General features: G+C 37.5%; 1 protein-coding gene across 1 annotated transcript; it reads left to right on the forward strand.

Moving 5' to 3' along the window:
- The first annotated feature begins 677 nt into the window (after positions 1-677).
- Positions 678-24,292, forward strand: COQ3 (coenzyme Q3, methyltransferase). Its single transcript, XM_068985373.1, has 7 exons — positions 678-786; positions 10,885-11,011; positions 12,545-12,697; positions 14,711-14,810; positions 18,845-19,087; positions 21,994-22,153; positions 23,432-24,292. The coding sequence occupies exons 1-7, from the start codon at positions 678-680 to the stop codon at positions 23,650-23,652; spliced, it is 1,113 nt and encodes a 370-aa protein (XP_068841474.1). The 3' UTR covers positions 23,653-24,292.
- The last annotated feature ends 865 nt before the right edge of the window (positions 24,293-25,157 follow it).

A 25,157-nucleotide genomic window follows, 5' to 3' on the forward strand; every position in this document is an offset into this window, starting at 1 on the left:
GCTTCTCCAAGGGATCTTCCCAACCCAGGGATCGAACCCGGGTCTCCTGCATAGTAGACAGACGCTTTACCGTCTGAGCCACTACACAGAAGTAAAATGTAAATGATTGCCTCTTCTAATTCTTCAGTGAAGTTGCCTAGCCTGAGTGACTTAACAGTTCCCTGCTACATACTGTGTGCCCTGTCTGGAGTATTATCAGGTCACTCACGGAAAAAATTTTCAATTTAGATTTCCGGCCCTCTGACATTTGAGTGCCTTGAAAGGGGGGGAACAGTATTCCCCTTAAGAAAGAAATGCTTCAGACCTTTTGTTATTCTGTTAGGGTCAGTGTCTTATAGATAGGAATATAAACGTCCTTGGGAGACATCTGTTAAGTATGAAATAATTAGAGCTATACAGGAATAAAAGCTAGCTCACACAGTTCATACGTGGCTACCTGGAGGTGGTCTGATGGCTGCTTTGAGAGGTCATATAGGAGTAGACATAGCCAAACATGATAATGCAAGCATTCTATAGTCTAACTGAATGCCTAGTTTGACACTGAACGTGAACACTAATTACTGCCACACATCTATAATATCCACCACAGTGACCATGATTAAGATGGCTCTCGGAACCTTTCTGTTGGGGATCTTTTACGGGAGGGACCGGAAGAGAGGCATATCCGTTCTGTCGTGATGTGGGGAGGAAGCAAACTAAGCTCCTCCGGGAGTCGAATTTTAGAAGGACTTAGATTGGGATTCCAGAGGACACAGGCTGACTCTTCTCGCTTAACTACGTCGGCGGGTGAGTGTGTGTATGTGTGTTTGTGTATGTGTGTCGCGCTCACGAAGCCCTTGGAGCGGACAGTGTTCTGCGCAGGCGCGGTATAGGGCGGCCGGCTGGGTTCCGCGCGGGTTGGGCCAAAAGTCTGTCTTCGGTGCTGGTCCTTCCTGTGAGTCGAACGCTCGGCCTAGGCTCTTACCCTCCCTTTCCCAGAGGCTGGGAAAAGTGGCTGAAGACTAGTGGTCCTGGCGGAGGAGAGCGAAGGCCGCGCGGTCCGCCGCCATATATTTAGTGACCTTTGTCTTATTTTCGTTGAGCTCTTACCCTAGGAGCCGGCGACAACTGTGCCTGCTGGAATCGCGGTCTTTTGCTTTTTTTCTTTTGCGTCAGCGGGAAAGGACACCAACTGTCTTATAGTTATTGATCGTCTTGTATTTGTGTTTTATTTGCACATATCTTGCCCCTCCCCCTTTTTTCCCAGAGCATAAGGCAGCTATACTGTTTTTTGATGAATAGGTTAATTCAACAAACTGAGAAACTAAGAAGAAAAAAAAACCTCACTGAACCTGATGCTTGTAGAAGACAGTTTGATTATTTAACTCCTAGTATTAACCAGAACGTTAAGTTCATTCTTTGCATGAAACTCATTTAACAAATACCCTATGCAAGGCACTGGGAATTTTAAAGAAGTGATAGCTAAAGGTCATTTTAAATAAAATGTTAGTTGAAGCTAAGATCAGGTTATAAAGAACAAAACCTGGGAAAGTTAAAGGCCTCCAGTAGAATTGAGAAGTTGTGGGAGTTCGCTGGTGGCCTAGTGGTTAGGATCCCAGTGTTTCACTGCCGTGGACAGGGTTCAATTCCTGATAGAGGACTGGAATCCCACAAGCTGTGACCCAGCCAGTTAAAAAAAAATGAAGGTGTTACTGTCAATACAGTGAAAAATAATGCTGCCTCAATTAAAATCATAGTTTAAATCAAAGTGAAGCCACGTGGTAAATGATTAAATGTAGCGTTAAGAAGGCAATGGCACCCCACTTCAGTACTCTTGCCTGGAAAATCCCATGGACAGAGGAGGCTGGTGGGCTGCAGTCCCTGGGGTCGCTTCCAATCGGACACGACTGAGCGACTTCACTTTCACTTTTCACTTTCATGCATTGGAGGAGGAAATGGCAGCCCACTCCAGTGTTCTTGCCTGGAGAATCCCAGGGACGGGGGAACCTGGTGGGCTGTTGTCTCTGGGACACGACTGAAGCGACTTAGCGGCAGCAGCAGCAGTGTTAAGAAAGTAAGTTACAGAAGACCTAAATAGACATTTCTCTGAGGAAGACATTTGGGTGACCCACCATATGAAAAGCTCAATATTGCTAATTATTCAGTTCAGTTTAGTAGCTCAGTTGTGTGCGACTCTTCGTGACTCCATGAACTACAGGACACCTCGGCTCACTGTCCATCACCAACTCCTGGAGTTCACCCAAACTCATGTCCATTGAGTCTGTGATGCCATCCAACTGTCTCATCCTCTGTCGTCCCCTTCTCCTCCTGCCCTCAATCTTGCCCAGCATCAGGGTCTTTTCCAATGAATCAACTCTTCACCTCAGATGGACAAAGTATTGGAGTTTCAGCTTCAGCATCAGTCCTTCCCATCAATATTCAGGACTGATTTCCTTTAGGATGGACTGGTTGGATCTTGCAGTCCAAGGGACTCTCAAGAGCCTTCTCCAACACCACAGTTCAAAAGCATCAATTCTTCAGCACTCAGCTTTCTTTATAGTCCAACTCCCACATCCATACATGACCACTGGAAAAACCATAGCCTTGACTAGACAGACATTTGTTGGCAAAGTAATGTCTCTGCTTTTTAATATGCTGACTAGGTTGGTCATAACTTTTCTTCCAAGGAGTAAGCGTCTTTTAATTTCATGGCTGCAATCACCATCTGCAGTGATTTTGGAGCCCTAAAGAATAGTCAGCCATTGTTTCCACTGTTTCCCCATATATATGCCATGAAGTGATGGGACCAGATGCCATGATCTTAGTTTTCTGAATGTTGAGCTTTAAGCCAACTTTTCCACTCTCCTCTTTCACTTTCATCAAGAGGCTCTTTTTTTCTTCACTTTCTGCCCTAAGGGTGGTGTCATCTGCATATCTGAGGTTATTGATATTTCTCCCGGCAATCTGGATTCCAGCTTGTGCTTCCTCCAGCCCAGCGTTTCTCATGATGTACTCTGCATATAAGTTAAATAAACAAGGTGACAATACACAGCCTTGACGTACTCCTTTTCCTATTTGGAACTAGTCCATTGTTCCATGTCCAGTTCTAATTGTTGCTTCCTCACCTGCATACGTGTTTCTCAAGAGGCAGGTCAAGTGATCTGGTATTCCCATCTCTTTCAGAATTTTCCACAGTTTATTGTGATCCACACAGTCAAAGCCTTTGGCATAGTCAATAAAGCAGAAATAGATGTTTTTCTGGAACTCTCTTGCTTTTTCTATGATCCAGCAGATGTTGCCAATTTGATCTCTGGTTCCTCTGCCTTTTCTAAAACTAGCTTGAACATCTGGAAGTTCTCGGTTCACGTATTGCTGAAGCCTGGCTTGGAGATTTTGAGCATTACTTTACTAGCGTGTGAGATGAGTGCAATTGTGTAGTAGTTTGAGCATTTTGGGGGATTGCCTTTCTTTGGGATTGGAATGAAAACTGACCTTTTCCAATCCTGTGGCCACTGCTGAGTTTTCCAAATTTGCTGACATATTCCAAATTTGCTGCTAATTATTAGAGAAATGTAAATCTACAATGTGGTATCACCTCACACCAGTCAGAATGGGCATGATTGAAAGAAAGATCTACAAATAATACTAGAGAGGTGTGGAGAAAAAGGAAGCCTGCTTTACTCTAGGTGGGAATGTATTTTGGGGCAGCCATTATGGAAAACAGTATAGAGTTCCCTTAAAAAACAAAAAATAGAGTTACCATATGATCTTGCATATGGGTTGAGGGGTTTCAGTGTCAGCAGGATGATCAGGGATGAAATGATGTACTTGAACGTGAATGAGATGAAGGAGTGAGGTGTGTTGATAACCTGGAAAAGATATGCCAGGCAGCGACAGCGGCAGTTGCAAAGGCCCTGAGGTGGAGTCACGTCTGTTGTGTTCAAGAAGAGCAACAAGGACCCTGCAGTTCCACTTCTGGGCATTTATATGGAGAAAACCTTGATCTGAAAAGAAGCATGCACCCCATCGTTCATAGCAGCACTGTTTCAATAGCTAAGACATGGAAACAGACTAAGTGTCCTTTGACAGACGAACAGATAAAGAAGATGTGGTATATATACACAATGGAGTGTTATTCAGCCTTTAAAGAAATAATGCCATTTGCAGAAACATAGATGGACTTAGAGATTGTCAAACAGTGAAGTAAGTCAGAGAAAAACAAACATCACATGATACTATTTATATGTGGAATCTGAAAAAAATGATATAAATGAAACTTATTTACAATACAGAAATAGACTCACAGACGTAGAAAACAAACTTACAAAAAGGGATAGCAGGAGTGGGGTAGGAGGGGATCAATTATGAGTTTGGAATTAACATATACACACTAATATATGTTATTTATGTATATATAAAATAGATAAACAATAGGAACCTACTGTATACCACAGAGAACTATATTCAGTATCTTGTAATAACCTATAATGGAAAAGAATCTGTAAAAAAATGTGTATATATTCATATGTGTATATATATACATTCATCTGAGTCACTGTCTGTACACCTGAAATGACAATATTGTAAATTAACTACATGTCAATTTTAAAAACAGTAAAAAAAAAATCAGCTACAAATCAGCTTGTATTATGAACTTGGAGATATATAGCAAGAATAGAGATATATTAAAATTTTAGCAGTGATTATATGAAGTGGAGTTGGTGATCTATGATTTTATCATTCTTTATATACTTTTTGTAATTTTTCAGTAAGTATGTCTTTTATAATCAGAAGTTTAGAAAACATACAGTGTAAACATTTCCAATTTTCCGGAGTGGACATAAAAGAAATAGATATTTGGGGTCAGGGAAAGTTCTTAAACAAAGTATTTAAGAAGCTGTCTTAAAGTTGTCCAGTTTTAGAAGTTGGAGTGGCCAGAGGACCAGCTTGAGTATCTGTGAGGCGGTTTCTCAGAAACTGCAAGGTGTTGCTTGAGAAGTATGGTGTGGATAAAGGGCCATAAGTGAGGGCAGAGAATGGCCAGGGATAAGACAGGAGACGTTGTAGGTCATGACGAGTACATGAAAGACCACACACAGCTCCTGGGATTGACTTTATCTTGAAGAAGTGGGAAATTACTAAAGGAATAACATGATCAGACTTGTTTTTAGGAAATAACACTTGGCATCTGTGTAGAAAGTGGAGTGGCGGCTCAGGGAGGCCTAAGAGTAATCCAGACAATGACGAATGCTGGAACTACAGCATTGGCAGGGTAGAGGGCTTCTGCACTGTTAGCTAAGTACCCGAGAAGTGCTGATAAATGACTTTTTGAATACATAAAATGAAAAATTTCCCCATTCCTTTGAAATTTCAAATACCAGAATGTCACAGTTTCAAGGTAAAGTAGGAATTGATATGGGACTTCCCTGGTGGCCCAGTGGCTGAGACTCCAAGCTCCCAATGCAGGGGGCCTGGGTTTGATTCCTGATCAAGGAACTAGATCCTGCAGGCTACAACTAAAGATTACTCATGCTATGATTAAGACTCAGCACAGCCAAATAATTTTTTTTTTTTAAAGAAGGGATTGTTAGCATCTATTAATACAAACTTGATTAGTTTCTCTCAGTTATGGTAAAGCGATTTTTAAGGCTGTTAAGAATTCTGGCCATACTGATGACTGAAGGCCTAATTATCCTGAAATGAGATGAGGTGAGAGGGAGACAGGGGTCATCACTGGCCAGAGAGCAAGGACTAGATTAAAATCTTTGAGGCTCAATTTCATGATAATACCTTGTACCAGTAAATATGTATTCCAGTTACCATACTGTCTGAGGTTGGTTAAATTCAAGAATGTAGGATGGCAGATACAGAAGGCGGTCTACAAAGTTATACCTGGGGTTTTGACTGCATGCATGCCTTGTCACCCATAACCCCCAAGTTGTTCAAGGGTCAACTGTAAATTCTTATCTATATATCACAGTTTACATAATTCTCTTCTTTTTTAAAAATATTTTTGTGATTTGGACCACTTTTAAAGTCTTTATTGAATTTGTTACAATGTTGCTGCTTTTTTTTTTTTTTTTTAACATTTTGGGTTTTTGGCATTCCTTTCCCAACCAGGGATTGAACCCACGCCCCCTACATTGGAAGGCAAAGTCTTAACCTCTGGACCATCAGGAAAGTCCCACTTAATTCTCTAATAGCTCATTTACCTACCTAAAGAAATAAAGGAGGTGATAGTTGACCTGGGTCTTAAAAAGTAATACAGCTAGCAATGATGGAAGAGAGAATAACATGAGCAAAAGCCTAGAAACACAAACTTTATTTTGAAAACATTGAAGTTAATTTGGGCCAGACTGTAAAGTCCTATAAGACAAAATTTGAAAAACATAAAAATCTCAGAAGAATGTTCAGAGACTGTGAAAAGGCAAGACATGAAATATAAATGACCATTTGTCTTAGTTCCACTACTGCAACAAAATGCCACAGACTAGGCAACTTATAAACAACAATATTATTTTTCACAGCCCTGGGACTGCAGAATCCAAAGTTTGGTACCTGGTGAGTGCTCACATCCCTGGTTCATAGGTAGATCCTTTTTACTCTTTGCAGTCTTTTTATATAAGGACACTAAATGTAGTCATGAAAGTTCCATCCTTAAGACCTAATCCTGCCCGAAGTCCACCACCTAATACCATCAGCTTGGGGGTCAGGATTTCAACATTTGGAGGGGATATTATTCAGACCAGTAGCACTACTGGGGGCTTCCCTGGTGGCTCAGATGGTAAAGAATCTGCCTGCAATGCAGAAGACCCAGGTTTGATCCCTGCGTCGGGAAGATCTCCTTGAGAAGGGAATGGCAACCCACACCAGTATTCTTACCTGGAGAATACTATGGACAGAGGAACATGGCAGGCTATAGTCCATGAGGTCACAAAGAGCCAGACAGCTAAGTGACTAACCCTTTACCTATAGCACCATTAAATTTAAAAAAGACACTTAACTTCACTCATGATAAATTGAAACTCTACTGAGATCCCATTTTCACCTATTGGATTAGCAAAGATAAAAAAGTTTGATAATACATTGCATAGGTGGCTATCAACATATAATCAGTGTGGGAAAACCATCCCTAGAATCTCATATTACCCATGAAATTGCATTGGTTCAACGTCTGTGAAGGAAATTATGAATTTATAAATACACATGCCAGTTGACACAACAGTTCTTGGGGTTTTATATGCAGGTAGTCTCAAAAATATATGAAGTCACCTGTGTAATTCAATCTTATGTTTTTGGAGTAGCACAAAATTAGAAGTAGCCGAAATAAACATCTGTTAGTAGAGCACTGCTTAAATAAATGATGAAGTATAGCCATACAGTGGATTACTGTGTAACTCTAAAAAAAGGAAGTTCTTATGCTCTATTATATACAAAATCTTCAAGATACATCAGTACCTGAAAAGAGCAAGGTACAGAAGAATGAGTATACTGTGCTACATTTTGTATGAAAGGAGAGAAGTTGATATACAAAGATAAACTATGTATAGACTATCTGGATGCTTACAAGCAAATCTAGTAACATTGGTTGCCTCTGGAGAGGAAAATTGGACAGATGTATAGTCAGGAATAGGAGAACCATTTTGTAGTGTGCACTTGTGCTTTTTAATTAAATTTTATTTTGAAATAATTAGACTCATAAGTTACGAAAATAATACAGAGAATTTCCATATGCCCTTCACCCATTTCCTCAGTGATAACATCTTACATAACCATATTATTGGGCTGGCAAAAATAGTTTGTTAGGACTTCCACTACATTGTATGGAAAAATCCAAAAATCAACTTTTGGGCCAATATAATACAATGTCAGGAAATTGACATTGGTATGATACCATTAACTAAACTACAGTCCTTATTTGGATATCACCACCTTAACATGTGCTCCTTGAGTCTGTGTGTGTTTGTGTTACTACACATAGAGATTTGTGTAATAATCACCACAATCAGGATATGGAACTGTCCCATAATCACAACAAAAGTCCTGGTACTGCTCCTTTATAGTCAAATCCTACCGGCAACCTTAAACCTTGATCTGTTACATTATATTATTATTTCCGTTATAATTTAGCCATTTCAAGAGTTTTATGTGAATGGAACCATACAATATATACCTTTTGAAAAAATTTTTCTGTACTCAGCATAAATACCCTTGAAATCTATCCAACTTTCTGCATGTATCTATAGTTAACTCCTTTTGACTTGTTAGTAATATTTCATGGTATGAATATGCCACAGTTTGTTTAACCATTCACCTACTGTAGGATATTTTGATTGTTTCCAGTTTGGGGCTGTTATGGATTAAGTTGCTATGAAAATTGATGTACAGGTTTCTGTGTGGATTAAATTTTTACTTCTCTGGGGTAAATGCTCAGGAATGCAGTTGCTAAGCTGCAAGATAAATACGTTTAACTTTATTGGAAACTGCTAAATTCCTTTTCATGGTGTCTGTACCATTTTACATTCCTACTAGCAATATATAAGAGATCCAGTTTTTTCCTATCTTCATCCACACCTGGTCATATCAAGGATGGTTAAATTTTAGCCAATTTGAGAGGTATGCAGTGGCTTTCATTTGCATTCTTCTCCAGGAGTTGGTGATGGACAGGGAGGCCTGGCGTGCTACGATTCATGGGGTCGCAAAGAGTCAGACACGACTGAGCGACTGAACTGAACTGAACTGAACTGAATGGCTATTGATACTTAATATCTCTTTATGTGCTTATTTGCATCTATATATCCTCTTCTAAGCACAGAAGAATTGATGCTTTTGAACTGTGGTGTTGGAGAAAACTCTTGAGAGTCCCTTGGACTGCAAGGAGATCCAACCAGTCCATCCTAAAGGAGATCATTCCTGAATACTGATTGGAAGGACTGATGCTGAAGCTGAAACTCCAATATTTTGGCCACCTGATGCAAAGAGCTGACTCATTGGAAAAGACCCTGATGCTGGGAAAGAGTGAACGCAGGAGGAGAAGGGGACGACAGAGGATGAGATGGTTGGGTGGCATCACTGACTCAATGGACATGAGTTTGAGTAAACTCCAGGAGTTGGTGATGGACAGGGAGGCCCGATGTGCTGCAGTCCATGGGGTCGCAAAGAGTCGGACACGACTGAGCTGCTGAACTTACTGACTGATCCTCTTTAATGAAAAGTCTTTTTATATCCATTTTATAATACCCACACCCATTTTATAACTGTATTGCTTATTTTGTTTTGTTTTTTCTGTGGGAGATTTTTATTTGTTTTTGTTTCATTTTACTGTTGAGTTTAGAGTATATATTCCAGATACCAGTTTTTTATGAGATATATGTTTTGCAAATATTTCCTCCCAGTTTGTGACTTGATTTTTCTTTTTCTTAACAAGGTGTTTTGCAGAACCTAAGTTTTGAATTTTGATTAAATCCAATTTAATCAATATTTTCTTGTATGGATTGTGATTTTGGTGTGAGATATGAGAACTCTGTGTGTAACTCTAAGTCATGAAGATCTTCTGCTGTATTTTCTTCTAAAAGTTTTATAGTTTTGCATTTATATAATTTTGAGTTCAGGTTTGTGTAAGATGTGAGATTTAGGTCAAAATTTTTTTTGGTGTTGAGGACATCTAATTGTTTCAACATCATTTATTGAAAAGACCATTCTTCTTCCCTTGAACTGCTTTTTGCACTGTTGAAAAAAATCAGTTGGGTAAATTTTTTTTTTTGTCTGTCTGTGGACGTTCTTTTTTTGCACTGATATTTGAGTCTGTCTCTCCTCCAATACCTCACTGCCTTGGTTACTGTAGCTCTATGATAAGTCCTAAAATTGGGTATTTGATTCTTGCAATTTTATTCACAAAAATTTTATTTTTTTTCCAATATTGTTTTAATTATTCTGTCTCTTTTGCCTTTTTATATAAATTTTAGAATCAGCTTGTCTGTAACTACTAAAAAAAGACTGTTGGAATTTAGGTAGAAATTGTGTTGAATATATAGATGAATTTGGGGAGGATTTATGTTGAATCTTCCACTCTATGAATATCGTATGTTTCATTATTTATTAGGTTGTCTTTGATTACAGATCTCTGAACATGTTTTGCTGGAATGGAAGTATTTTGCTGCAATGGAAGTCTTTTTTTGGACTGATTTTAAATGAAAGAACATTTTGAATTTTGCTTTCCAGTTGTTCATTGTTAATGTGTAGAAACCATTGACTTTTTTTGTTAAATTTGTAATGTCCTAGTAGTTTTCTTTGCTCTAAGGTCTATTTTATTTAAATGTTTAGTGAACAACTGAATGTTTTGCTGCAGAGTAATTCATGAAGTAGGCTCTTGTGTAAATTGGAACTTGTAAACTGGATGACTATTTATTTTAGGATATATATATACATATATATACATTTTATATATATATATGCACATTTTTCCTCTGTAAAGAGTATTGAGCATATGTATAAATCAATTTCATGTAGCTAACATGAAAGTAAGAGAATTTGAACCAGTTTTGGTAATCTCAAAATTAATATTACCCTAGCTTAAAAGGTAATATAGTTTAAATTTGAATATAATTTTTAATAATTTTATACAGCATTATGTGGATATAAAAACAAGTGCATGAAAAACTTTAACATAGGCATTACTTATTTTTGCTAATTATAATTTCAGGAATGTCTGATTAGAGTTAGATAGCAGACTGCAAGATATTTTTTATATAATTTAGAATAAAATACAAAATTAAGAAAAAAAAACCCTTTTGTTTGTCAATTGTAATACAAGATTGCCATATAAAGTAGTTTCTTCAGTTACATGCATATCAGGGATTCACACTGTACAATGCTTTGTTTAGACATTTAGTTTTCTTTTTTCAGTTTATCCAAAGAATCAGCTCAGTTGGATTCCACAAATTAAACCATGGGTTTTCAATGAAAACAGAATTATGTGGTTCAAATCCTATAGCATGACTTTTGCCTGCCTGAATTGGATGAAAAATTTTAGGTAAGTTTATTCATTACTGTGGCAAATATTTACACAGTTATGTACAATAATAGTTTTGTATTGATTGTATTTAATAAACTGTCAGTATAGCTCATGTGGTTTGATTAAGGTGCTTAGCCACTCAGTCATGTCCGACCCTTTGCAACCCTGTGGACTTAGCCCACCAGGCTCCTCTGTCTGTGGGATTCTCCAGGCAAGAATACTGAGTGGGTTGTCATGTCCTCCTCCAGGGGATCTTCCCAACCCAGGGATTGAACCCAGGTCTCCTGCGTTGCAGGCGTATTCTTTACCATCTGAGCCACCAGGGAAGGCCTTAAGGTAGCTTTTGTTTATTTAAATATTCTTATTTTTCCAACAACTTTTAAATTTGAAAGATTTCAAACCCTCAGAAAATTTGTGTATAGTATAAATCCAGTGCTCACTTTTCATCCATATTCAGTGATAGCTTTCATTTTTAATGTAAGACTATATTACTTGGAGAACTACTTTTACTTCCTCGTAATATCCTTATGACAGGACACAAATAACACAGTGCTTAAATCATAAATGTTTTGGGTGCAACATAAATATATAGTGGGTAAGCATACATTCTAGATAGTAAGATTGAATCAAAGTAATATCTTCATGTATTCATATATTATAAACCAATTTCTAACCTTGTGAAAAATATTGCTTTGAGTTAAGGTGTGAGCTCTGTTTTCCAAATGCATGCTTCTACTTCTCATAAATGAATGAGTTCATTTGAGATTGGATGTCTGTAAAATCATTCTTGATCAACTGAGCAACCACCTGCTGTTATCTATTCTAAGTTAGTCCTTCATTACCCAGGCTTTGCATGAAGCATGAAAAAGAGGGTAATATTCATAAGATAATATTAAAGAAGAGTGACATTTAATTCTTAAAAGGATAGTGAGTAATTAGTATAGAACGTACTCTGTGTAGCTAAGAAAAACGAGGTACAAATTTAAATGTCATTACCAATGCTAACCTAACAACCTATTCTGTTACCCAAGAACCTCTGGGGGATTTTTCTATCATGTTCTTTGACATGGGACCTGGTGTAGTGTCTGTGTGATCCCTATTTAGTCCCTATTTGATCCCATTTGATTTTTAAAAAATTTAGGTGAACTATATACTCTTCTAGCCCTTCCCCTTCAGATTATTTATTTGACAGATGTTTCCTGAGCACCCACTATGTTTCAGGAACTGTGATCAGTAAATAGTTACTACTACTACTCCACTACTACAGCTGCTACTATTAAGTGACCCAAAAGTCCAACTTTTATAAAGTTTCATTTTTGTTGTAACTTACTTTGAAAGCAAATTAATTTGTTATATATATATATATATATATATATATATATATATGCACTGTAATTATAAGAAAACTTGTTTTGAAATATCAGAAAATGAATAATATATATGTTTAGAATCTAATAAATTGTAAATTAGACTATCTTTCTACTTAATATATCCCATGCTGCATTTTTTTAAATGGTAATTTTTGCCTGGCTCTTCTTAATGATCTCTTAGGCTCCCTTGGACAAGACCATACAGTACTTCACAGACCACTGTAGACACAAGTGAAGTGAAGACCTTCCTGGCCCTGGCTAACAAGTGGTGGGACGAGCAAGGAGTATATGCACCCCTGCACTCTATGAATGACCTGAGGGTGCCATTCATTAGGTAACAGTCCAGAAATTCTAGGCCTTTTAAAATACAGCTCTTTTCAATAATTCATTTTCTTTCAAGGTCATTTTTCTCTTGGTTTATGCCTAAGTTCAAAACTTTGCCTTTTACATTTGCTTTGGAAATTAGGATTCTCTTCAGTGTCCATTGTTCAAAACTATTAATTTTTTTAAATAACACCATTTAAATTCTAGACTACTGTCATAAATTAGCTAGAAGTATTTTTGGTTATTATCAAGTTAATTAGAATTAAATCCATATGAAAAGGAATTATGATCCTATGGCATCAAGGTCATTGTATAGCATCTTTGACATTTAGGAAGTTTGATAAAAGGAATGCTACTTAGAAAGTTCAATTCAACAAATTTTTTTGAGAATGTAACCTTGTACAGAGCTTGGGATCTAGACTCTGTAAGAGTATAAGAGCTGCTGAGGTATTCATCATTCAAAACATAGTTCATGTATTTCAGGAGCTTAGAGTTTGCTACGGCAAGGGTTCATCAGAACCCACCTATCACAAAATTGCTTATTCGTTCAGCTGTCCATGTATTTATTTATTCATTAAACATTTTTCAGCGGCCGATAGGGCAAAGCTCTGTGATAGACCCAAAATATCAGATCAGACTGCCTTTAAGAAACTTCCTGACTGGTTTTGCTGGTTGATATTAGTGCAGCAAAAAGGAAACTGCTGGTGTGTTTTTGCTACCACTGAATTAGTGGGTCACAGAAATACTAAGGCAGAGAAAAGCAGAAATGTCATTCTGTTAAGCTCGATCAGTGGTTCTCAATGTTAGCCCTGGACTAGCAACATCAGTATTGCCTGTGATTTTGTTAGAAATACAAAATTCTCAGCTATCATGATGGACCTACTGCTTTGGGGGTCAGCAGTCTGTGTTTTAGGAAACTTTCCAGATGATTCTGATGCACACTTAGCTTGAGAACCACTCTATTCCCACCACTGTGACTCTCTTAGTGAAGACATCACACTTAAAAAGACCATCCAGGGCAGTCCAAATTATGGTTAGAAGTTTAGATTTTATTCTAATCATAATTAAAACCATTGAAAGGGACCAATATGATTTGAATTATGATGTAAAGGAGTCATTTTGTCCAGTGTGTGAAGAATAGATTGGATTTCATTTGAAATGGGTCCTTTCTGTTCTTACATTCCGGAGTTATCTCCTTAACCACTATGTAGGTTTTTCTTAAAAATCAATTAATTTGAGTAGCAATAAAAGATATCCTAAGATATCCTTATTACATATATTTATTTTAATATAAGTACAATTAGAATTCCAACTATAATATAAATATAATTAGAATTCCAAGTATAATTAGTAGTCCAACTTAAAAGTTCAGTTTATATTTTGGCTATATGTATCTGAGTGTGTTTGGGTGTATATATGTGTGTGCTTACATTTGTGTATATGGTAAAGTATTATTAAGATTATCTTAGAATTAAGTTTACTTGATTTGGATGCCTGTTTACGTGATCATAAAAACACCACTAACTTAGAAGATTAAAAGAGACTCAATTTAGAAGGGAATATAGACAAAATCTGAAAGTACAGATCTCTAGTCTGCTTCTTCTCAGCCCTTTAAAAGAGCCTATTTGTTGCTAATATGAAATGAATCTAGCAAATACTAACAGTGTAGCTAATAAATGTCTCAGGTGACATGATATATCAAGTGAATAAAAGTAGGTTAATCTAAATGAGATTGTTTTTAAAGGTTTTCTTTAGATTATTACTAAAGTAATAATTGAGTCATAATTATTACTAGATTATTTCAAGAGCTTTACTTTAAACCTCCTGCTTTTGATTACTAAAAATGTTTTATAAATTAAGCATAATATCATTTTATGCTGAAAATAAAAGATTTTTTACCCCCCAAATCTATAGTCTTAAATAGATTAAAAACAGTTTAATATTTCTTTGAAAATTATACACTTTTAAGACTTTATTGATAAAATTAATAATCTGTTTTTATATATTTTGAATTTTTTTAAAGAGATAATCTTTTAAGAACAGTTGCTGATCACCAGCCAGGAAAACCTTTGTCTGGGATGAAGATTCTTGATGTTGGTTGTGGTGGTGGCTTGTTAACAGAAGTAAGTGATTTATGGCTTTCTTGCCATTTTTAACTGGGAACAAAATTGAGAAGTGGGTTTATGCCTCTTTTATCCTTTTTTTTAATTGGAGAAGGTTCTTTTCCCACTTATTTTATTTGTTTATCTTTGGCTGCACTGGATCTCCACTGCTGCGTGGGCTTTTCTCTAGCTGTGGCAAGCGGGGCTGCTCTCTAGTGCTGTGCAGGCTTTCCATTGTGGTGGCTTCTCTTGCTGCAGAGCACGGGCTCTAGGGCCTGTGGGCTCCAGTAGCCGTGGCATGGGGCCTCTGTAGCTGCAGCTCCCTGGCTTCAAGCACAGGCTCAGTAGTTATGGCCCTCGGGCTTAGTCATTCCAGGGCATGTGGGATTTTCCCATATCAGCGATTGAACCCATGTCTCTTGCAATGGCAGGTAGATTCTTTCCCACTTAGCCGCCAGGAAAGCCCCTCTTTTATCCTTTTAAGAAATAATACTGTTCATTTTTTTTTAATGGAAAAGTATAATGTTTTTAATATTTTTATGATTATAAAAGTAATACATGCTTTTTACTTCCTTAAAAATATATAAATATTTCAGAAGTATAGTGAGGAATTTTTTTACACAAAAATGAAGCACTGATGAAAATAAATAAATGGGAGCTAATTAAACTTAAAAGTTTTTTTACAACAAGGAAAACTATCATCAAGGCAAAAAGATAACCTACTAAATGGGAGAAAGTATTTACAAATGATATGATTGATATGGGTTTAGTATCCAGTCCCTTCACTTCATGGCAAATAGTTGGGGAAACAGTGGAAACAGTGGCTGACTGTTTTTTTCTGGGCTCCAGAATCACTGTGAATGGTGATTGCAGCCATGAAATTAAAAGACGCTTGTTCCTTGGAAGGAAAGTTATGACCAACCTAGAGAGCATATTAAAGAGCAGAGACATTACTTTGCCAACAAAGGTCTGTCTAGTCAAGGCTATGGTTTTTCCAGTAGTCATGTATGAATGTGAGAGTTGGACTATAAAGAAAGCTGCTGAGCACCGAAGAATTGATGCTTTTGAACTGTGGTGCTGGAGAAGACTCTTGAGAGTCCCTGGACTGCAAGGAGATCCAACCAGTCCATCCTAAAGGAGATCAGTCCTGGGTGTTCATTGGAGGGACTGATGTTGAAGCTGAAACTCCAATACTTTGTCCACTTGATGCGAAGAGCTGACTCATTGGAAAAGACCCTGATGCTGGGAAAGATTGAGGGCAGGAGGAGAAGGGCACGATGGAAGATAAAATGGTTGGATGGCATCACTGACTCAATGGACATGGGTTTGAGTGGACTTCGGGAGTTGGTGATGGACAGGGAGGCCTGGTGTGCTGTGGTTCATGGGGTCACAGAGAGTTGGACACGACTGAGTGACTGAACTGAACTGAACCAAAATACATTGAAGCTCACACACCTCAACATCAACAAATAAACAACTTGACTGAAAAACTAGCAGAAGACCTGAGAGACATTTTCCCAAAGAAGACATTCAGGTGGCCAACAGGCAGATGAGAAGATGCTCAACATCCCTAATCATCAGAGAAATGCAAATCAAGACCACAATGACATGTCACCTCAAACCAGTCTGAATGGTTATCATTAAAAAGTCTACAAATAACAAATGTTGGTGAGACTATGGAAAAAGGGAAACCCTAGGACCCTGATGGTGAGAATGTAAATTGATGCAACCAGTACAGGAGAAAGTGGGGAGGTTCCTCGAAACACTGAAAATAGCACTGCCATATGATTGAGCAGCTCTACCCCTGGGTCGACATCTGAAGAAAACGGAGAAACTAATTCGAAAAGATACAGCAGACCAATGTTCAGAGCAGCATTATTTACAAGAGCCAAGATATGAAAGCAACCCAAGTATCCATCAACAGATAAATGGATAAAGAAGATGTGATACACAACACACACACACACACACACACACACTGTAGTATTATTCAGCCATAAAAAAGAATGAAAATTTTGTCATTTACAACAATGTGGATGGACCTAGATGGTATTACACTTAGAAATAAGTCAAAGACAAATATTGTAGTTATTATTTATATGTGGAGTCTTAAAAATAAATAAATGCCTATAGCAAGACAAAAACAGATTCACAGATATAGAGAACAAACTAGTAGTTGCCAGTGAGAAAAAGGAAGTGGGGAGGAGCAAGATAGGTATAAGAGGATTAAGAGGCACAAACTGCTGTGTATAAAACAGATAAGCAACAAGGATATATTGTATAGCACAGGAAAATATAGCTATTATTTTATAATAACCTTAAATGGAGTGTGAAGTGAAGTGAAGTTGCTCAGTCATGTCCAACTCTTTGCGACCCCATGGACTATAGCTCACCAGGCTCCTCTGTCCATGGGATTTTCCAGGCAAGAGTACTGGAGTGGGTTGCCATTTCCTTCTCCAAAAATGGAGAGTACTCTATAAAACTATTGAATCACTGTATGATTATATATCTGAAATTAATATAATATTGTAAATCAACTATACTTCAATTTTTAAAGAAAGAAAGAAAAAAAGCACTGGTCGTTCAAATAGTTTTGAAAATTTTGTTGTCTCTTTCCTCCCAGGATATTAGGCAGTTTCCACTGGTTTAAATGTACTGATAAGCTGTCCTTTTGCACTTGCTTCAGTATCAAAATGTAAGAGTCTTGCAGGCTTTGGAGGCTCTCCCCTTTTTAGGTGCTCTAGAGTTCTTGGAAGAATACTCATTCTCGCTGTGAACAATATTAGCTTTAGCTTAGAGTAAATTTTGTAATCTTCTATTAGCACAGTAACTTTTTGTTTCAATGCTGCATGTTAAGCAGACCTTTGAAAGATATTTTTAAGTAACAGTGTAGGTAAGAGTCAAGTATCAGTGAAGATCCAGGGGTGTGTCTTACTGTCACGGTCATAACAGCCAAGTTGACAGTGAGGTGAGCAGAGGCCTTTGATGCATAACTAAGTTTCTGTATGCATAGAACATGTGTTCTTCATACGGCAGTAGCCTGGTTTCTTTTGACATCAATTATAAAATTTCAGGAAATGTAAAATACGTGAAAATACATCCCTTAGAATCAAAAATATGAGGTGTATCAAATGGTGAGTGAGTACACTTTTACTGTATGTGTTCTAAGGCTTTTTCAGTGTATTATTACAGATCTTATGTCTCCAAGTTAAAATAATTTGATTTTCACTTTTAATTTGTTAACTAAGGAGTGATGCTAAAGCTGAAACTCCAGTACTTTGGCCACCTCATGCGAAGAGTTGACTCATTGGAAAAGACCCTGATGCTGGGAGGGATTGGGGGCAGGAGGAGAAGGGGATGACAGAGGATGAGATGGCTGGATGGCATCACGGACTCGATGGACGTGTCTGAGTGAACTCCGGGAGATGGTGATGGACAGGCAGGCCTGGTGTGCTGCGATTCATGGGGTCGCAAAGAGTCAGACACGACTGAGTGACTGAACTGAACTGAACTGAAGGAGTTATAAAATAAATACTGTGCAGTGTTTTGATCAAAATTAAGGCTGTGTTTAAAAACTTAGGCATGTCATGGGACGTGATCAAATGTAGAGGTTGAAAGAAGAATTGGCTGTGAAGAATCATTTCTAGTCAGTCACAGGAGAAACTATTGAGAAAAAATGTTCCTTAGAGAATTTGAATATTACAAAATTTTGCTCTTTTTACAATGACCTGTTTCATTTATTGCACTTCGTAAATATTTTAATATTGTACTATATGCCTATAAATGTATCTAGAGAATGTAGACAAAAATTCCTCACTATTCGTAAGTAGTTCTTAATAGGTTTTTTGTTGTGATTATTATTCTCACTTTTAAGCTTTTTATTATGGAAATTATCAAACATATAAACTAGAGAAAATGGTATATTGAACTTCCACGCACCCATAAACGATCTCCAGTCATTCCCCTCATGTTTAATCTTGTCTCCTCTTTGAGAAGGTTTTGACTGCTAACTGTTCTGTTTTCTTCCTGAGGGTAACGGGTTTTTATGCCATTAGCCTCTAGGGCGGCTTGGGGCTTCGGTTATTGGAATCGATCCTGTGGATGAGAACATTAAAACAGCACAGCACCATAAATCATTCGACCCAGTCCTGGATAAGAGGATAGAGTACAGAACGTGTTCCCTGGAGGAGATTGTCAAAGACACTGTGGAGACGTTTGATGCTGTCGTAGCTTCTGAAGTTGTTGAACATGTGATTGATCTAGAAACATTTATACAGTGCTGCTTTCAAGTGTTAAAGGTAAGACTTGCAGAGTTTACTTGTTTGTTTTTTCTTTTGAGTATATGTATGTATCCGTAGCAATAAATGTTCTATAATACTTGAAGCCAGGAAGACAGAATCTAGGGACAACATCTCTACTGAAGATTATTTCTGCCTCTCAGCTTGCCCTGAGTTCTGGGGTTTTCTAGATCCAGTATCTTGATGTCCAGGGATCCTGAAAACTCTTGGTATTGAACACTGTAATATAAACAGTAGATTTACAGTGGTATTTTTCCCTTGGTATAATTTGGATTAAATACCTAATAGGGATTGAATGACAATTACTAAGAAACTAATTTGGATTAATACTTTAAAATTAAAAAATATAATTAGCATAAACTGGTTAGCCAGCATTTGTTAAGTCACTCTGTATACATGACATGTGTAATAGTTACCAGCTTTTAAAGAAAGAAAGAAAAGTGAAAGTGTTAGTCACTCAGTTATCTCTGACTCTTTGTCATGGACTGTACCCTGCCAAGCTCCTCTGTCCATGGAATTCTCTAGGCAAGAATACTGGAGTGGCTAGCCATTCCTTTCTCCAGGGGATCTCCCTGACCCAGGGATGGAACCTTGGTGAATTGCATTGCAGGCAGATTCTTTACCATCTGAGCCACCAGGGAAGCACTTGATACAAATGATCTCATTTGATCTTACCTACAACCAGGTGAAGAGGGTAAGGCAGGCATTCTGAACTCCTTTGACCTGGAGAAGATCAGAATTCAAGAGATGTCAAAAGTCACATGGTCTTTAAGTTAAAGTCACTAGGCACTTAAATGGGACATAAGACTACATCTTTTTATTTCAAGTCTGGTTCTTTCCATTACATTATTTTGCTTATGTAACTTGCCACAGACTTAGTCCTCTGAAGGTGGTTCCAACTCTGTTGTTTATGTATTCAAGAGGTAACCCCCTAAGTTCAAGAGCTAAAAGGATTAAATGCCTTTATCTAAATTTGTTGTTATTGTTTTTGAGTCTCTAAGTTGTGTCTGACTGTAGTGACCCCATGGATGGCAGCATGCCAGGCTTCTCCATCCTCCACTATATCCCTGATTTTGTTCAAATTCATGTCCATTGAGTTGGTGATACTATCTACTTTGTCATTCTCTGCTGCCCTCTTCTCTAAACAGAGCTTTTAAAATATACTTTTCCTTTTAAAATAATTTTAAATGTATAGATGTTACAAAAACAGTACACAGTGTTCCTGTTCCCATGTGTCCCACTGTTAGCATCCTACATAATAAGGGTGGGAACTGGTAAGAGCAAGTGTGGTACCCAGGGCATGATGTCCGGGGCAGCACTCACTAGTCAGTGCCAATCCTGCGTTTGCACACCCCGGAAAGGGAGCACCCCCTTGGGTTTTGTGCTCGAGGCATCTCACTTGCCTCACCATAGTCCTAGCCCTGAATATAGCTCATGATATATTTTTCAAAGCTACAAAATTAACATTGACATTATACTATTAACTACACTACAGACCCTGTTCAGTTTCATTAGTGTTTGCACTAATGTCATTTTTCTGTTGCAGGATCCAATCCAGGATTCCGTGTTGCATTTAGTTACCACGTATCCAGGGTCTCCTTCAGTGTGTATTGTTTCTTGATGGTGTTCCCTCTTAAACGAGCCTTATTAGGCATAGTTCCTATTTTCCAAGCAAAACTCCTGAGTTATTTCTTTTTGTGTAGTGTCTCAGTCAGTATGTATGGATGGAGAGTCTTTCACATATATTAGGAATACTGGCAATGTGGAATTTCAAGCTAATTTTTGCTTTAATGGAAAGCTTCTTTTTTTAGAAAAATACATGACCAAAACTCACCACTGTTTCCTTAGAATAAGATTTTATGAAACACAGATTAGATATTTATAATTGATTTTTCCTTTAGGTCTATTGAGATATAGTTGACACATAAGTGATTTTGAATGACATTTTAGAATACTGAAGTTTTACAGAGAAATGTTACAATGTGTCATGAAATAGTGTCTGATATTTTAGTTTTAAAGGTACATCCCAATATTTCAGGGCCTTTTCGCATCATTTTTATTTTTGGTTTGGAGTGGTATTTGAGATATTTTCATATATATATCTTAATATGATTATCTTGGAGGGGCATTTTATCTCCATCAGATGCTGATTAGAATGTTTAAAAGAGCCATTAATGTTTTTGCCATTTGTGGGAGTAAATATGTATGTGTGTGTGCTAAGTATGAACTATAGCCTGCCAGGCTCCTCTGTCCCTGGGACTTCCCAGGCAAGAATACTGGAGATAGCTCCCATTTCCTTCTCCAGGGGATCTTCTGGATCCAGAAATTGAACTCTTGTCTCCTGCTTGGCAGGTGGATTCTTTACCACTGAGCCACTTGGGAAGCCCAAACACTTTCCATACCTTAATCATTAATGCTTTTGTCAGAGAATACCTACCAGCCTTGCTGGCCTGCGCAAGCTGTGGGGCTGTGTGCTGTGCGAAACAATTTAGGCAGGCTTGGCTTCCCCGAAGAGAAGGCAGTGTTGACACGTTAAAGCATCAGTGTGGACATGAAACAAGGACAAGCAGCCTAATCTCATTTCTATACTTTTATTATAAAGTATTTTGTATGTACAAAAGAATGTATTTAATATAAACATAAGTCATAGTAACGTGATTTTAGGAGTTAGTTGTAAGCACTGTTGCATAAACTCAGTAAGTGCATCTATAGTGGACTGCCTATAACAACGAATTTCTCAAGAGGGAAATAAATATTATTTTGGTAAATTATATTTTATTTACACTTGTGTATCTTAACTGCACTTAAATTATTTGGAAGGGAGGAGGAGGGCAAGGGAAGCCAAGCTTTTATCTAGCTGATACTCCTGACATATAAAATTTTACTTCTATTCATACTGTTTTTAGCCCGAGGGTTCCTTATTCATTACTACAATCAACAAAACACAGCTGTCCTATGCCTTGGGAATTGTTTTTTCAGAGCAAATTGCAGGTATTGTACCAAAAGGTACTCATTCCTGGGAGAAGTTTGTTTCACCTGAAAAGCTAGAGAGCATTCTGGAATCAAGTAAGTATTAAAAATGTTTCCAATTTTCAAGGCCTAACTATACTTTTGAAAGTGAAAGTCACTCAGTCGTGTCCAACTCTGCAACCCCAAGGAATTCTCCAGGCCAGAATACTGGAGTGCATAGCCATTACCGTCTCCAGGGGATCTTTCTGACCCAGGAATCAAACCGAGGTCTCCTGCATTGCAGGCGGATTCTTTACCAGCTGAGCTCCCAGGGAAGCCTTTAAATGTGCCAATAATGATTAATCACAGAACCTAGTACTGAATGAACTAGGCCACTCTTCTTTGGATGTTGGTTATCTCTCCTCAACTAGATCATAATTCCTTAAAGTTAGGAGTAGGTATTACATACCTCTTCTCTCTCACCTGCGGCACCTAACCCAGGGTCAAGCAAATCATAGATGATCAATGAATCCTTTTTGGCTATTTAGCTCTCTCTTATTTAAGAATCAGGTACAAATGTCTTTTATTTACATATCCTCGGTTTGTCCTGTTGAGGTCATTCTTGAATCAGCTTATCTTACATACTATTTTTCCTGATTCCTTCGTGTGTGTGTGTGTGTGTGTGTGCATGCGTGCACGCGTCAGTTGCTCAGTCGCGTCTGACTCTTTGCCATGTCAGTTATATTTTGAACTTTTCACTTTTTATGTAGTGTTTCATATCAGTTATAACATGCCTTGTAGCATGGTTATTTTGATATCTGTAACATCTTTCTGGCTATAAGCTCCTTGAAGACAAGACTGTGAATCTATTTTTGTGCTCCCTGTAATTCCTAGCCCTGCTTTACACTTCCTGAGGACTTGATTTATTTGTTGAATTCCTGTCAAGTAACAACATTGGTCTGTTCATTTATTTGGCATTTAGTATTCCTCTGGAATATTTAGAGTCATGTGTGTTTCATGCTTTTTGTTCATATAACAGTATATCAATAAACTTGATGTTACTAAGACTATTATCTGTTCAAAGAAATGTAGCAATTTCTACAAGTTAGCATTGTTGAAATGGAGCTGAAAAAAATATTTTAAAGGTGCTTGATTGGAATAGTCACTTGTCTTCAAGTATTTTCTAATAACAGCTAATATTTATCGAGCACTTACCCAAATTCCAAATATCATGTTCTGTTGCAGTAAAGAATGAGCTGTAATGGTTACAAAATATTTGTGTCTGTTGAGTTAGAAATCTTTTTTTTTTTTTTAATATGGAGAGTTGTATGAGACTCTTGGCTTGTGGAAGGTAAATATTTGTTAAATATACTCTGTTTGATATATGTTTTGTAGATGGTCTGTCAGTTCAGACTGTGGTGGGAATGCTCTACAACCCCTTCTCAGGTTACTGGCATTGGAGTGAAAACACGAGCCTTAACTATGCAGCTCATGCCCTGAAATCCAGCCTCCAGGAACACCCAGCGCCTGCCGAGTTTGCTTTAAAGGGGGAAACAGAAGAGCTCCAAGCTGAAGCCTCCACCAACACAGGTGTGCAGGAAGAGCTGAAGAAATGAAGTGTTTCTAAGGACTGTAGTATAATGGGTTGAAGGTCTGATGTTTACAAATACACAAAATATATACTGTTTGTTTTTTGAGACAGGATCATAAAGAAAAAGTCAATAAAAAGGGCTAAAACCTAGATAAAAGCCTTTGCTGTTTCATCTAATAACTACTTTCAAGGGATTATTCTGTGGATAAAAAAGTTTTGATGAGGTATTATGTGATCTAGAAGTTTAAGTTCCTCACCCTTTGTTACATGATGATTATTTAATTGCTAAGTTGTGTCCGACTCTTGCTACTCCATGGACTGTGGCCCTCCAGGCTCCTCTGTCCATGGAATTTCCCAGGCAAGAATACTGGAGTGGGTTGCTATTTCCTTTTCCAGGGGATCTTCCTAATCCAGGATTCAAACCTGTCTCCTGCATTGCAAGCAGATTCTTCACTGAGCAACCCTGGGAAGGCTTTGTCATATAATTAGGGTATACATGTTTCACTTCACCTTACAGATTATATAACATTTTCCCCACATGTATGCACACACACACACATATATATATACTGTAATATGTTTTAATTTCACCAATCTATATCATCTACATTCTTCTTTATTTGGTTTTAGTTAAAGGCAGTTATGCTTCTGACTGATGAAAACCAAATATCATTTTATACCACTAATATTTGGGAAGATAAAATGTATTTTTTCTTATAAATTTTTGTTTTTTGAAAAACAAATTGATTGTTAAATGTATACTGAGTTTTATCAAACATTAGTCAGGAAATTCAGATTATGCTGGGCATATTTCTCTGTACAGTTCTATAAATGTTTCGTGGTACCTTTTTTTTTTTAAACAGAAAGAAATTTTAAACTTAATTTAAAAGTTCATTTATAGGACTTTCTTCTTTGGCTAACATTTTATAATTAAAGTTACTGACTTGAAATATATTTTTATGCTTCTTGAAGTATGATTCTTTGGCTTTTTCTGAAAGCCCAGGATGTATAAGGACTTTGATAGAGGGTGTTGACCAAAAATGACATAGACTGAATGCATGCTACTCATGTAGGAAGTCAGCTTTTACTTTCTAGCCTTTTCCACATTTTGTGTGTGTGTGTGTGTGTTTTGGCTGCATTGCACAGCTTTCAGGAATCTTAATTCCTCAAATGGGGTTTAAATCTGGGCCCCATGAGTGAAAGTGCAAAGTCCTAACTGCTGGACTACCAGGCAATTCCCTAGCCTTTCTCACTTTTAAGCTCATATGTCTTCAGGATTTCTTTGTCAATGCCTGTTGTATTGGGCTCACCAGACAAACACTTGCCAGTCACATTAGCTTATCATTTGCTTGCTCTCAGTGGCATTTCAGGGAGGAAACTGAAACTTAAAGTGTTAAAAGAAATTTTAACTTCAGTTGCTAATGTCTAATTAGGACATTAAAAATCAGGAGTGCCCATTGGATTTCATTTAAAAGTTTAACTCCTATTCTGAATTCTACTAGTTTTATTACTAAACAAAGTCTCCTCATT

The sequence above is a fragment of the Capricornis sumatraensis genome, chromosome 13, assembly GCF_032405125.1.
Source record: "Capricornis sumatraensis isolate serow.1 chromosome 13, serow.2, whole genome shotgun sequence".
In the NCBI taxonomy this organism is placed as follows: Eukaryota; Metazoa; Chordata; class Mammalia; order Artiodactyla; family Bovidae; genus Capricornis; species Capricornis sumatraensis.

Coding starts and splice junctions, on each gene's coding strand:
- COQ3 (XM_068985373.1), top strand. CDS start 678: ATGTGGGGAGGAAGCAAACTAAGCTCCTCCGGGAGTCGAATTTTAGAA. Junction 787..10,884: donor TCGCTTAACTACGTCGGCGG/GTGAGTGTGTGT, acceptor TTCTTTTTTCAG/TTTATCCAAAGAATCAGCTC. Junction 14,811..18,844: donor GTGGTGGCTTGTTAACAGAA/GTAAGTGATTTA, acceptor TTATGCCATTAG/CCTCTAGGGCGGCTTGGGGC.